The sequence below is a fragment of the Thamnophis elegans genome, chromosome 3 (genome assembly GCF_009769535.1).
Source record: "Thamnophis elegans isolate rThaEle1 chromosome 3, rThaEle1.pri, whole genome shotgun sequence".
NCBI classification, from domain to species: domain Eukaryota; kingdom Metazoa; phylum Chordata; class Lepidosauria; order Squamata; family Colubridae; genus Thamnophis; species Thamnophis elegans.
In genome coordinates, this window is record NC_045543.1 from 128,427,305 (window position 1) to 128,443,463 (window position 16,159).

Genomic DNA, 16,159 nt, shown 5'->3' on the forward strand with positions numbered 1-16,159 from the left:
CGGGTAGAAGAAATGCAGGAGAAAGCTAGGGCATGCTGGGGGGGGGGGCCTGCAAAGATCGGGGAAGGCCCTGCCCTTGTGCGGCAGAGACTTGAAGACCAGCTGGCTGGTGGGAGTTGCGCAGTGGAGCTGGGCTGGGGCGATGGCTGGTGTGCCCACATAGAGGGCTCTACGTGCCACCTGTGGCACACGCGCCATAGGTTCACCATCACGGTCCTATACCATTTCAGAGTAGTGACTGTCCAGTCTCTTATTAAAGACCTCCAGTGATGAAGCACCCACAATGTCTGTAAGCAAGCTGCCCCACTTAATTGTCCCCCCTGTTAGGAAGTTTCTCCTTAATTCCAGATTGCTTCTCCCCTTGATTAGTTTCCATTCATTGTTTCTTGTCTTGCCCTCTGGTGCTTTAAAAAATAAATTGACCCCCTTCCTCTTTGTGGCAGCCTCTCAAATACTGGAATACTGCTATCGTGTCCCCCCTAGTCCTTCTTTTCTCTAGACTAGCCAAACCCAAATCCTGATTTGATTGACAAGATGATTGGCAAGATCTAGTTAGGAAGATTAAACACGTTTATATAGCCATTCAAGAGAATATTTTGTCTATTTAAGTTATAGCTATTATTTTTAAACTTATCAAAGCAATTTAAAATAGCTCTGCTTCAATGCAGGCAACAATGTAATTACAGTAACATGGAAGAGAATAAAAATGCTAAAATTGCATTATCATGGTAATTTTCATATGAGGAATTTTTTAATTAGTTTTTTTTTTTTTTAGGGAAATATTTCTTTTCTACAGTGATGAATAAGTGGCCATGTCTTCTCCAGTGACTTTTATGTCAGGGTATCTTTAGTTCACCGGCTATATTCTCACTCCAACCAACAAGAAGTTATGCTACAGCTTTCCTTGGCTTGCATAACTCTATATTTTACATTGCAGTGTCGAGAAAGAAGGCTAGATAAAAAGCAGACCCAAAAGATATAGGAGTCAAACTTGCTGGATGCTTGCAGAGGGAAAACAAAATTATTGATATGTGAACATTCTAGCAGTGCTGAGCACTCACCATTACAGGGATAAATAGAGAGAAGTGGTTGCCCTTTTCCCCATGGTATCAGGCCTACACTGTTCAATATAAATGACAAAACTGCAATTTTTACTCCCTTGAACTTTCTAAAGTCGTTCCTACGGAAATGGCTGAACATAACAGAGACTGAAAGACTTTGACACATAAGACTAAATTGCTGTCCCGTTTAGTCTGGCATCCTTGAAATATTTACAGCAGGAAATAACTTTTCAAGTTTTAAACGTATTATTGTTTACATAAGAAAGCAGCTGCAAACATTTTTGGAAGCACTCTAATAAAAACTGCAGCACAGGAGAGATATTTTGCTTGTTTGTTCGTATTATTTGTAGCCCAGCAGTGATGCTGTCAAAATAGACTCATCTGACATTTTCTAATCAGTCAATATAAAAATGATTTAATCATCTGAAGGTCATTTCTATTGAGCAAGAAGGGCGTTCTCTGAAATCAAAAAAAGAGAAGTTTGGAACTGTTTGTTTCAGCTTTGTCCAGTTCTGTGAACTTGAGAAACCAATTTCTCCAGCTAGAGGAGACAACAAAAAGTATTTTTTTGTAAATAATTGCATCCCTAAATCTCTGTAAAACAGACTAACAAAAGTGACTCAACGGTAAAATATTGTCTTTCTTTTCTTAAAGAAATTTCTCCTAACAAATCCGCTAAGGGCCACTTAACTATTCGACTACTCAGTTGTTGATCCAAACCACAAGGGACTCTTCTGTTTCTTGTAATTTAAAAGGTCTGTTCCCTTTCTTTAAACTCTTTGAATAGTTCTCTTCATGTCATAGATGATTGTGATTTATTTCTTTTCACTATTAAAAACCTCTATTCTTTAAATCATACTGAGCATATGAAGAACCCTGCCGAATTGGGAAAGAATAAGCAAACATAGGCTTTCAATTCTGAATCCTTCTTGACTCCCAAGAAACCAACAATCCTAGAGGATTCCAGTTTAGGCATGACACCAAACAAGCTACAAAAATTCCCTCCTGGCAAGAGGAACCTACAATGGCAATTGCACAATGCAACTCAGTTACAATACTTTGGCATTCATATGAATTTCCCTGCTATAAGCAAAACGTGAAAAAGAGAAGGATAACATAGGCAAGAATTCTGTCATAGGTTTCTGCATTCTCCCTCCTCATACTTGATCCTTACACAGATATAAGGAAGTTTTGGAAGTTCAAGTATGCTCTTGGGCAGGACTATACAACTTTCTTCAGTCCAATGGCCACACGTGACTTTAAGTGATATGCAAAGGGGTGGGCTGCTGGGGGTCCGTAGGAGTTCGGGAGAACCTCTAGCTAAGATTCTGTGCAGTTTAGAGAACCCCCAAATCCCACTCCTGGCTTGCCCCGCCCACCCCTCCCCCCAGGCCCGTTTTGGATGCAGGTAAGTGCAGGGCGCGTGTGGAGGCTCAGGGAGGGCAAAAATGGACCTACCGGAAGTTCTGGAAGGCCGGAAACGGTCTCATTTCTGGCCTCCGGAGGGCTTCCAGAGCCATTTTCACCCTTCTGGAGGCTCGAGAAAAGCCTCTGGAGCACAGGGAGGGCAACCCCCCCCCCAACTGTGGTGCATGAGGCCAACTACGCCACGCCCACCATGGCCACAAACTCCAGCAACCAGGCAGAGAACACCATGCTAAAATTTTTGAAGCCCACTCCTGAAAGGATAGCAATACAGGTATCCCTTGATGTATAAACTGGTCACTGAGTGACTCTTTGAAGTTATGACAGACCTACCTTGGGGCTACTTACAAGATGGGGATTCAAGGGTGAGTTTCAACCGGTCCGCGGCAGTCCGCGCGGACCAGTTGGTCGGTGAACCTGAAAGTTAGTAACTTCTGGAAACGCCAAAAGGCCCACCCGCCCGCCCTCGCTCCTTACCGGTCTTAAAGGCTTTTGTGCTTCCACACAGGCGCATGGCACATACAGCGCCTGTGCAATTCTCCGTGAGCAGCTGGAGAATCGCGCAGGCGCTAAGATGCGTGCATGAGAACGCCGCCAGCCCCGTTCCTACCGTACCGGTTGGAACGGGATTAGCAATCCACCACTGTGGGGATTCAACATTCCAATGGTCGGATCTCAGACATCAGGTGTTTGACAACATGGCCACATTTATGGCCATTTGCAACACTCCATGGTTATATAACTATGTTTTGTGATGGTTTTGCTAAAAACTGACATTTCAGGTTTTTAGCAAAACTGATACACAAACAAAAAAACTGAAAACCACTCAGCTAAATTCACCTGCAGAACATATAGCCAGCTGAAGAGCATAGAACTGAAGAAAACCATATAACCACCCCAACTTTCCCGAACAAACATAATGAAACAATTTAAGTCACTAATAAATCTAATTAACACATTTAATTAAAAAATGGATGAAACCAGGCATTCTTAATTAAAATTTTAAAAAAATCTGCCTACATTTTATACTTTTTAAATTTTTAATTGCCACTAAAGAAGGAATGGGACTGATTGGCTGACACTGGTGTTAAAACAGGCATTCCTACAATGATCAGAAAACAGAAATTTGCTCAAGACAAAAGATCTCATCCACTAGTTTTACAAAGAACATCCCATCCAGTGGAACAAGCCACTTAACACAATTAACATAAAATACAAGTACGCATTTACATGGGAATTTTCTATATACCCAACTGATCCATCCTTAAGCGGAGTCCACTAGAGTTGGGTTTATCAACAGACTTAAATAAATAAAGTAGAAGAGAGAGAAAATTCTATAGTACCGTGACAGTTAAGAGATGGTTCAGAAATGAGTTAGGGTTAAATAGAAGCCCACCTTTCCATATTGCATTGTAACAGAAAGAGTAGAGCTTTGGAGATCTCTGCATGAGCTACTGTGGAGGTCCAGTGTGTATCATAAGTGTGTTTCATAAACCACAAAGAAGAAGGAAGACTGATTTGGTCCCAAACCCAAAAGGAACTCTGAAGCTGTGCTGAATCAAAGCCATTTAAACTAATGAATAAATAAGAACCAGTTTCACTTACATTAATGACATCAGATTGAAACAGGGGTGAAATCCGCCTGGTTTGGCCTAGTTCAGCTGAACCGGTAGGGACGATTGTCGTTGGTTCTGCGAACTGGTAGTTTAAAAAAAGCTTCTGCGGATTGCGCAGCTCACAGCTGATTCATGCGATTGGCAGAAGCCTCCCCAGCACCACTTTTTAAAGCATTTTCCCCTGCTTATTTGCCCAAACCAGCAGGAAAAAAAATGCTTTAAAAAGTGAAAAAAAGTTGGCCATGCCCACCCAGTCACATGACTCTCCCCCAAGCCACACCCACAGAACCAGTGGCAAAAAAAGTTAATTTCACCACTGGATTGAAACAAATGTGAACCCACATATATGAAAAATGTGCTCACATACAAATGCCGTAGTCAAGATCACCTGATAAATTCCACTGTGTAGTACTCAATTGGAGAACCTCCTTCACTTGGTCCTGGTTTCCATGATAAAGCAACTTCTGAATCTGAAACAACAATGACTTGAGGCTGACTAGGTGGAGCTGGTGGCATACATTTATCTAAGAGAGAAGAAAGAAATTATATACATTATTGGACCCTTTGGAAAACTCAGAACTGCTTACAAAAGCAAAACCTTTGATAAAATTGTAATGCTAGAGATAATCAAAAACTGGACTTTCTACCCATCTTTGCTTCAAGGAGAGTCGTTGCTATTCGATATAGAAAATCCCACCATTTTTCCCCTTTCATGGGGGGAAATACTTAAATGATGAAAGTGTTGCTCTGAATAAATTGATATAGTTATGGCCCAGAAGAAGCCATGTTTTAAAATAAATTAATTTCCAAATGTCCTTGTGAAGAGTTTTGAAAAGATTCATACTGGCACCAATAAAGCATACTAAATTATATCATAATACATTTATTCCTTTGACTCCTTAATAATCCTCATCGTTCTTTTTTGCAATTGTAACTGCATCCTGTTTCCTTTGAAATTCCCATAACTCATTCCTAATTCTGCATTGCATTGAATTTTTCCTAATGTCCCATGTACCTTTCTGAAATACCTTTACAGCAGGGTTGTCAAATCCGGCCCAGTATTTGGTCAGATCTGGCCCGTGGGCTCATCCTGGAAAGTGTAAGGGGCCAGCTTGCATCATTTTGGCCTAGTATACCCGCATTGCTTCGGCCTGGTCTACCCAATGCAAAGAGGAAACATGCTAGCAGTTTGGGAAGTGGCTTCAAGCTGGCCATGCCAACCCAGCTGGCCACACCCAGTGAGTGGCGTCAAGCTAGCCTGGTCCCTCGAGGTCAACCACAGCCCTGATGTGACCCCCAATGAAATTGAGTTCAACACCCCTGATTTGCAATATCTACAGTTAACTGTGTCTCCATCAGCACACTTAATAGAAAGCTATTCAAATAATATTTACCTTGTGATAGAGTTGTCACATTTCTAGGCATGCTGGCTCTGCCTCTTCCTGCCCAGCCATAAGCTCCTATGCTGACACTATGGAGAGTCCCTGGCTTCAGATCTCCAATAACAACTTCCTGCTCGGTATAAAATATAGAAAAGGATGAAGAGACTTTTTTTAATGAAAAGCTAAAATCATATTTGAGCCAATCATAACAATTTATATTTATGTTAGGACACACTAGGATGTTCAATACAGTAAATTAGATGTTCACAAGGAGTGGAATAAGCAATTGAAGTGTCTACCACACAACCGTCAATGGAATTCCATTTTAGTTACTACAAAATAGTGCACCATTAGAGTGTATTAGGCAACGCCTTTCCAGAATCGAATCTTCCCATCTAGTCTGGATATCTAGAAAAGTGCCTATTGAGAACCTCTTCTCCTCACAAGATTTACGAGCCAGGCACCAAGCCTTCTCAGTGATGGCTGAGAACACCCTAAGAGTGAGATGGGTGGATGGATGGACGGACAGATGGATGGATGGAAGGATATTCTCACTTAAAGGTATAGAGTGCTACAATATTGCCTATTCTTTGCAATCAAGTTTAATTTATTCAATCATGACTTCATCCCTTAATTATGTTTGGTACCCTGATAGGGGTGGGCTAAGTCTTAAAATTTAAGATTTATCTTTCTTTATATTGTATGTCTTGCCTTGTTGCCTCCATACAGAGAGTTAATCAGGATTGGAGCAATTTGGAGATTAAAATATGATCATCAATATGAAGGTAAAACTTTCCCCTGTCCAGTTGTATCTGACTCTAGGGGGCAGTGGTTACTGTAGGGAGCCAGCATTGTCTGAAGACATTTCTGTAGTCATGTGATCAGCATGACTATTCACTGAGGCGTATGAAATGCTGTTCCTTCTCACTAAAATGGCAGCTATTTATCTACTCGCATTTGCATGCTTTTGAATGCTAGGTTATTTGCTAGGGCAAGTAATGACAGTTCAATTCCATAGCATTTGGGTCTCGAACCCTGGCTGTCAGTTTTCCATCTGATAAGCTCAGTGCCTTTAACCACTGAGCCATCGCACCCCCAATTATAAATAAGTAAAATATATTTCTGTAGATCTAAAATTGCAACTAGTTAAACAAAATATTAAACACACACACACACACACACACACACACACACACACACACACACACACACACATATATATATATATATATATATATATATATATATATATATATATATATATGCCAAATACACTCACTCATCACAGAATCATATATTTGGCATATATGTTCCTCTTGGTTTCTAGGTGCTCGGCTAAGAAAAGATTTTTCGAAATGATCATCAGATCATTAGTATTTCTTATACAGTAAACATGCTCTGATGATAAAGAGTTCTACTCCCCCTTCCCACTTGAAAAGAACTCTGTTCCAACTGCCAGTTGCCTCACATTCCATTACCTCAGTTACAACTGGCAGATGTTCTACTCCTTCACTCAGGAGTGATCTGGGGCTCCTTATAGTACTAAACTTCGGTACCTCACCAAAATGTCTGTGCCTTCCAGCTATAAAACTGCTTCCAGACTCAAGGCAGTGAGAGCAATAGTCCCTTATATGTTTCAATCACCAACCACCACCGAGCCAGTGGATTGAGCCAGATTTCTCCAGCATTGCCCGATCACATAATTTCATTGCGAAGCATGGGTATCCAACTAGTACCATATAAGGAGGAAATTCACCAAGTTCAAATAAACTGCTGAAGAGGGAATGTCCAAAATTTAATTCTGGTTCATATGATCTAGAAGTATGATGTACTATCTCCCTTCTGAAGAGAAGCTGTTTTGCATATTAATTCTGTTCTAGAAAGGTTCATAGAATTTGTAGTTGATCATATTCTTTTGAATTGCATACTAATGATTTGGAAATTAATTGGAGGCCAACTGAACGAGTGACTATAATGCTTGGCTCATAATCCTATAAGGGATTTGTAATCAACCATCTGCAAGGTCCTCCTTTATGGAACTCCTCCCCTACTTTTTATGACATAATGAATTGATTCCATATTGGGAAAAAATCCTTACCCTAATTAGATAAATGTAAAGGTTTCCCTCACCCATATGTGCTAGTTGTTCAAGACTATAGGGAGCGATCCTCATCTCTGTTTCAAAGCTGAAGAGCCAGCACTGTCCGAAGACTTCTCCATGTTCATGTGGCCAGCATGACTAAATGCTGAAGGCGCACGGAATGCTGTTATCTTCCCACCAAAGGTAGTTCCTATTTTTCTACTTGCATTTTTAAATGCTTTTGAACTGCTAGGTTGGCAGAAGTTGGGACAAATAACGGGAGCCCATTCTGTTACATGGCACTAGGGATTCGAACCGCTGAACTGCTGACCTTCTGGTCGACAAGCTCAGCGTCTTAGCCAGAGCCACCGTGTCCCTTCTAACCTAATTATTGAAGGATAAATAGGTTCCAAACTAGAAACAATTCCATTGCTGAAATTCTTATAATTCTATCCTTTCATCTCAATTCTATTCTGCTAAAGAAGATTCTGAAAATCTTGCTTGGGAGAATTACTTTCAATGAATTGGTTGCCAAGAGCCTAACAGATACTGTACATGACTGCAAACAAACAACTAGAGCAAACAAAGCAACAATGCAACGGTCTGAGGAGCATCACTTTTTCTATATATGAAAAATATTTTATCATTGAATGTCACAGTTGGAAGAACAACTCAGAAGTCTGGGGTGGATATTCTGTACTTCTGTATCTATCTCTGAGTTCCCTTTTCATTATTATTGTTAAGTAAATACTGTAAACCTAGATATGAATAATTTATGACAAGACATGAATATATGTCTGAAATTACTTTTAACTAGCATGAGAGGGATATCTCGGGTGGGTTTGTTATTTTTCTCAACTTGCAAACGGAAGAAAATAGAGAAGAAGAAATATTGTTTTAAGCTTATTAGAAGTACCTGCTTTGCTCTGCTCTGTATTAGTCAGAATGCAGCTAAAGTATTGTTTCTAGTTCTGACCTCTGCATTCTTTTTAAAAAAAGAAATAAACTTCCACAGAATGGAAAAAAAATAAACAAGCCCTATGAAGAGCAAATGAAAAAAGATGGGAATATTTCAGAGAAAAGAAGATATGGATGACAGCAGTTTTCGAATTCTCTGGCACTTTTACACAAAACACAAGACAGTTCCATGTTGCTCCAAAAGGGAAAAATGTAATGTTATTAATTTAAATTTGCAGACAAAGCTCATTTAATGACCGCAGTTGGGAGTGGCAACTCCATCACTAAGTGATGTGATCATTAAGCAAGACATCTTCACACCACCATGATGGACTTATGACTTCATTTCCAACATGGTTGTTAAGAAAACCATTTACAGGCATCAAGAAACAAGGTATCACATAGCCACAACTTGCTATTTTACTGTTGGCTTCTCCATTGAGTCTATTTGTCAGCAGTTGGTTGTGATGTGCCCAAATGGCAATCACGTGATTGTGCAGGACAATCATGTGACAGTTAGTTATAAATACTCACTAGTTCAGAAGCACCCAAACCTCAGTCATATGATAATCACTAAGGGCAAGGACCAGTTGTAAAATTAGTTTTTCAGCCTAGGGAATCAGCAGATAAGAGATAGCCTAACCCACAGCTGAATAGTGAATGGGGCAATCTGCTCAGAATGGATCCTTCCTAGTTTCTCAAGCTGTAATGGGGGTAGGTGTTCTGACCTAGGCTTCACCAGAGCATGAAGGAAACTCCTTGTCCCAACCCAAACTCCTTTTATTACTTTACTGTGAATTCTGCTCATTCACATCCAACAAAGTCTTTCAAGGGAGGATGTACAATCACAGACCTTATCTGGCTTGGAGAGCTGACAGGCCGATATCTGCAAAACCTGGCCAGGAATCTCGGAGAGTCACGAACAATTAAACAAACTAATTGTCTCCTGCAAACACCTCCCTTTTCATTCCTTTTTTATTTCCTCTGGGAGGGGCCATTCATCGTCCACCTGTGGCCTTACTCCCAAGTCGACTCCTGTTCTTTAGCTGTTCCCTTCATCTGGCAACTCTGCGCATGCGCACACTGGGAACAGGCTCCAGCTGTTTGCCTGCCTCACAGATGTCTGATTCTGAAAGCAGCTGATAACTGGCATACGGCTCTGGCCGCCTCTCTGCCTCCGACACATATCCCTCCTCAGAGCCTTCCCCAGCCTCCAGAACTGGCCCATGTTCCTCCCCAACTTCCTCACTGTCCGAATTTGCTGCCAGCTCTGCTGACCACTGGTGGCCCACAACAGTTGAGGGGGGGAGGGTAGGATTGAAACCTAGAATTCAATATTCTATCAATGTATTTCTCTAATAAAGTAGAATAATCTTATCTGGTCATGTTTCCTGTCTGATTTACCTAGTAAGGCTGATACCAAACTTGCAACTTCGAATTTACAATTCTCCTGCCGTCTCCTTTACAGCTCAAGAAGCTAGGAAGAGTTTCTTCGGAGTCTCTTGCGATGCCCACTATCCAGATGCAGACTATCCTTCCTGATACAACTAAAATTTTGTCTTTTTAGGAACCATGTTTACTCCTATATTTTTTTGGATAGCAACCAATTATCATTTCATGATTTCTTTTTTTTCACAAATACCATGGATTCCTATATCTAGGCATTATATTTCTATGTCCTAAGTTCAAAACTTTACCTCTATCTTTATTCAATTGTGTTGTCAGTCCACTTCTCCAACTAAATTTTTTTTAAAAAAATTCTGCCTTCTAGGTTATTAACTCTCCTATCAAATTTTTTGTCTCTGCCAATCTTATAAAGAAAAATAAGCATTCTCTCCATGTCCTCCTCCAAGTAATAAATAAAAATGTTGAAGAACACCGGGTCAAAGTTTGAAAATTGTGGCAATCCATTCTTCTTCTACTTTAATGAGGACATGTCATTTCATTAATCTATCAAGATTATTTCGAATTTTGTCATCCCTCTTCTAGAGTACTAAGTAGCCCATTTTAAAATAATCTGTGTGGAAATTTCAATTACAGCAGCTCCTGCTACAAACCTCCCCCCCTTAATCTTCTTCCCCTCCCTTCCCATTTACAGATATTTATAATCTTAGTCATAGTACATGGAAAATTATACAAAATTTAGAACAACTTGAAATAGAATTTCCAGGTGCAGAAAGTTGGTGAGTTGGCTGCCAAAGTTCAAAATGCTGGTGTGTTTTTCCCCTCCCATTAATTCCCTTGACAAAATCATATGAATACAGCCCTAGTCGCTGCTTTTTTTATTTAGGTTTCCAAGACAAATAATAGGAAAAAATAAAAGACAGTTGTCTTTCTTTACTAAGACGAGGATTTGCACTCCCAAGTTCAAGTATGCTATTCCACATGCTATTGCTGAAATACCACTCACTTTAAAATAAAATGATCTCTCTCGAGGGGAAAAAAACAGGAAAATAACAAACATTTTGTCCGGCTAGGCATTCACTGGAGACAGAGATAGCTGTGAGGCGTAAGTGTTTTTGCACAGGATTAGAAGGAATGAAGAATCTGGGGAAAGCTTCCACATTTTCACAAATGGGCTTTACTCCCTTGTGCATACATCTTTATATGAACTATATCCTGCCAGACTCTAAGGCCTTGCAGTAAGTTAAACTAAAACTTTTTTGGGGGAAGGGGCATATAACCCCACAGAGACAAAACTGGAAAAGAATGTTTCTTAATAGATTCTGAATGCAATAAAATGAAATAATCTACCAGTGTAACTTTCCCTGCAGGGTCAGAAACCAAACATCTTTGCTAGATGTTATTGAATAACCAATGCAATATTAATATCTTGGTTAGAGTTCAGATTAGTTTTTCTCAGCAACACTGCATTTCATATCAAAGGCTCATACGACATAAATGGTTTAGGGGAAGTCTAATCATTTCTCTTCACAGGTTCTTTGGTTCAAAAATTAAATGTTTACAAGGAAACCGGGAAAGCTATGAATGAAAGCCGTGACAAACTCTGAAGGTTCAATCAGTCATAAAATATACTTTTCCTTACTGAATAAAGAATCACTGATATGTTTCCCCCCATAATTTTGCTTACACATTTTTATTTAGACTGTGTTCAGATTTATTTTTTTGCATAGTTTTATAGGCTGGTCTTAAAAAAATATATTAAACTGCATATATTAATATGATTGGTGGAGACAGATGTGATTAAGCTGCCCAACATGTAGAAAAACTCAATCTACTTTAGACTTAAACTCCTCTTATATTTAATAAGAGAGAGTAAATCAAAATGTATAAAGCACTGACATGCATAGACTATGCATTGTTTTATAAAGGTGCATTTATTTCTAAATTATCTCTCAGATTTCCTCAACATAATGTCCCCTCAAATGAGCCTCAGCTTATATGACTACAGTTTAGCCTAAAATTTCTTTTGCTAAGTGAGACATTTGTAAAGTGAGTTTTGCCCCATTTTACAACCTTTCTTGCCACGTTTGTGAAATGAACCACAGCATAAAAGAGACAAGGTCATAAAACACGTAAGGTAAGATAAGTTTTATTGTCGTTTTTTGCTATGAGTACATTGGTCCACATTAAAAATGAAATTCCATGGCCTGCTCTCAATATATATATATGTGTGTGTGTGTGTGTGTGTGTGTGTTATATTTGTGCTGATAAATAAATAAATAAAGGGAGACTAGTATAGATCTATTTCAAGCTATTTAGCTCTCATCAGCTAGCCATACCTTTACTGGAATTCGAACCTGGGCTGATTACATCTTAGGCAGATGTGTTAACCATTGAGCCACAGAGCTCGACTCCTTATCAGCCAGCCAGGGAAGAAGGTATATATTTAGAGTCACAACCCCTGGTAAGCCCCAATTATGGGAGGAAGCACAGAGTTCTTTTCAAGTGGAGAGGGGGAGTAGAACTCTTTATCATCAGAGCAATATTTACTGTATAAGAAATACTAATGATCTGATGGTCAAAAGTCAAAAAATCTGAAGGTGCTGGTATCACCTTTACAAACTGGCTAATATTTTTTGAAAGATATCAACTTATGTAAGCATCAACTCTCGACCAACCCACACAAAGTCCCCCAACCAGCACTTCACCTCCCAATGACCCTAGGCTGATGCAACCTCCCCATCACAAGATTTCCACTGATGACTCACACCTGAGTCATCACAAAACTCATCACGAGGCCCTCTGACCACAGAAGCCCATATAAACAAAAGAACACTGATACTCATATCCCCTATTGAAGATGTTACCTAGCCTGGTAACGAAATGTTTGGAAACCAACCCACAAGCTCGGTGAAGAAACCTTTTCCCTCATCAACTTACTGTATTTTTCAGAGTATAAGATGCACCTTTTCCCCCCAAAAAGAGGGTGAAAATCTGGGTGCGTCTTATACACTGAATACAGCATTTTTGACCTCCCAAAACCCCGCCCCCTTCGCAAAAATGGATATGCAGCAGGTTTGGGAGGCCTGCAAAGTGCTCCTGGAGGCTGGGGAAGGCAAAAACGAGTGAAAAACAGGCTGGTTTTTTGCTTATTTTTGCCCCAAAGCCTATGCATGCCCTGGTTTTTTTGTTTTTTTTGCAAAAAACGGACCTGTTTTCATGAAAAAACAGGCCATTTTTGCTCATTTTGCCCCCCCCAACCCCCAGGAACACTTTGCAGGCCTCTCAAACTATCTGCATGCCCCATTTTCCACACAAAACGAGGCATGCAAAGGGTTTGGGAGGCCTGCAGATTGCAAAAACTTTTTTTAAAAAATTTACCTTTTCAAAATCAGGTTCACTTTATAGTCCGGTGCGTCTTATACTCCAAAAAATACAGTATATAAGCTGCAGTTGTTTAGTGCATCTGATGAAGGAAACTATAGCTCACAAAAGCTAGTGCATTTTTAAAATGTTGTTAGTCAGGAAACATGCTATTCCTTTATCTCTAAATGGCTGAAAATTGTTGTTTGCTGCTAAATTTTGGTGTGTCCACTTGGGGATATGGTTTATGGTTTAAGGTTTATTAAAATTTGTATGCCGCCCACTCCAGCATACAAATTTTAATAAACCTGGGCAACTCTGGGCGGCTCACAGCAAGACAGAAACAGTTTAAATTTAAAAATAGAAAAATACAATATTAAAAATACACATCATCCATTACATCTAAGCGGGGGCTGGATATCCATCAACAGCCCCAGGCCTGCCAGAACAACCAGGTCTTAATGGCTTTACAGAAGGCCGGGAGAGTGGTAAGGGTCCGGATCTCTGCGGGTAGATCATTCCACAGGGCCGGCGCAGCAACAGAGAAGGCCCTCCCCCGGGGAGCTGCCAACCGGCATTGTCTGGTTGACGACACCCAGAGGAGGCCCAGCCTGTGCAATCTTTTTGGTCATTGGGAGGTGAGTGGCAGGAGGCGGTCTCTCAGGTAGCCAGGTCCTAAACCACGTAGGGCTTTAAAAGTAATGACTAGCACCTTGAAGCGAGTCCGGAGACCAATGGGGAGCCAGCGCAGCTCTTGGAGGATCGGTGTAACATGGGTGTATCTAGATACACCCCATATCGCTCACGCGGCTGCGTTCTGGACCAACTGTAGTCTTTGAACACTCTTCAGGGGCAGCCCCATGTAGAGCGTGTTACAGTAATCCAATCTTGAGGTGACGAGGGCATGAGTGACTATTCGAAGTGCCTCCCGATCCAGGTAGGGCCGCAACTGGTGCACCAGGCGAACCTGGGCAAAAGCCCCCCTGATCACAGCCGACAGGTGGTGCTCTAATGTCAGCTGTGGATCCAGGAGGACACCCAAATTGTGGGCCCTCTCTGAGGGGTATATAATTTCACACCCCAGGGTAAGAGGTGGAATATCTGGACTAACCTTGGGAGGCAACATCAATAGCCACTCGGTCTTGTCTGGATTGAGTGCAAGCTTGTTCGCTCCCATCCAGACCCTGACAGCCTTCAGGCACTGGCACATCACTTCCACTGCTTATGTTCTATAAATGATCTCTTCCAACTGACCATTTATTTTGCAGTTTTGGGTAAATATCTTTTCTAACCTTCCAACCAAAAGGGCATGAACAAAAAAAAATAGAAAATGTTTAGAGGTACCAGATGTTGAATCTGAAGCCTCCAATGCTAACATGTACACTTTTTTCCAGATCTGTTAAAAAATGGTATGTTGGAATCTGACAGTGTATGATTTGATAACCTGTTTTGTAAAAAAAAATTAAAAACTGGGACGATTACAACTCTTTAAATGCACTGTCTATGACTGGATGTGTCACAACTGAAACTAAACATAGCAATAAAAAATTGAAAATCTCTGCAACGAACAACAAATTCAGTACAGTTTGGTCATCAGTTGTTGATTTTATCTCTAATATTTTCATACAGATTATATGTGTCATACAAATTTCACTTTGAATGAAAATACTGAACATGAATGTTTAAGTCGTATTTCTCTGTGATGTCTCAATCAGTATTCCACAGAAACTTTTTTTTATTTTGTTGGGATTTTTGTCTTGAGTTAAGATACTTTTCAGTTCTGCATCATAATCATCTAGCTTTGCAACTAAAATCAAACAAATCCATTCCTTGTTATCCATGCAAAATTTCGTAATTGGCAAATTCTCACAATGAATTTACATTTAAACAAGCAAATATTGTTTACATTTAACCACATACATGAGCTGTAGTACTTACAAAAATTGCTTGCCCAGCCATCTGACCCTAGCAGGAAAAAAAAACATCTTAAGAAACAGGATGATTAAAAACATGCTGATTTAATAATAAAGTAAGAGTTACTTTGTTTATTCAAAATATAAGCCATTTTAGGGCCAACATTCCCTTTATGACACACTCAAATGAATGAAATCAAAATATATTAGGTAGATGACTTAAACATCCAATAGATTTTACACTAGAATGTACACCATTAATTTTCTTTAGTCAAAAATATATCTTTTCAAAAGAAAACACACATGCTCACTTATGCTATTTTAAGCCCCCTATAAAATCCATGCATAAAAATTATGTGAAAATGAGACAGTTTAGTGATAAGATTCAATTTTTTCCTGTTTACCTAATCATAACTGATTAATTTATTAGCAGGCACTCAACATGATTTCTCTGTCAAGATACTAACAATATATAAAAAATAAACTTTTCTTCAGTTTATAACATAACAAAATTTACATTTAATTCCATCCTATTAAAATTTCACATGCAGATTTCTATATAGCAACATTTTTTGATGCACCCATAAAACTGCCAACTTAAAAGGACTCATTAACGTTTCATTTTAATACAACCACATGTACAATACTTTGCTCCAAATTCTTCCTCTTCAATCAAAACCTCAGATGTTTTGAAATTACATTAAAAAAATAAAAGAAACATCATCTCACGTGACATATAAAATGGGGCATATACCTGATATTTAGGAAAGATTGTTTTATTCAATATTTTTTTGAAGTCATTTGATTTTATTGGTATCTGGAGTGCAAGCAGTTTGTTACTGCTTTATTTGTACAACTGCATTTTGCTATTAGCACCGGCATTGGATTTTATATTGATTTTTAAAAGAGTTTCACAATAGATCTTCCAATTGATCCTGTTTCCATGTGTATTCCATGT

General features: G+C 39.6%; 1 protein-coding gene across 2 annotated transcripts in view; it reads right to left on the reverse strand.

Moving 5' to 3' along the window:
• EGFLAM (EGF like, fibronectin type III and laminin G domains) overlaps positions 1-16,159 on the reverse strand; it is a 130,377-nt gene that overhangs the window by 54,111 nt on the left and 60,107 nt on the right. Inside the window, exons 4-6 of one of the 2 annotated variants that reach the window (XM_032214274.1) lie at positions 15,227-15,247; positions 5,497-5,614; positions 4,491-4,626 (exon numbers count right to left, since the gene is read on the reverse strand). In XM_032214274.1, the coding sequence (XP_032070165.1) occupies positions 4,491-4,626; positions 5,497-5,614; positions 15,227-15,247 (275 nt within the window). Of the gene's footprint in view, positions 1-4,490; positions 4,627-5,496; positions 5,615-15,226; positions 15,254-16,159 lie in introns of both variants that reach the window. The other variant, XM_032214273.1, reaches the window with a different exon arrangement.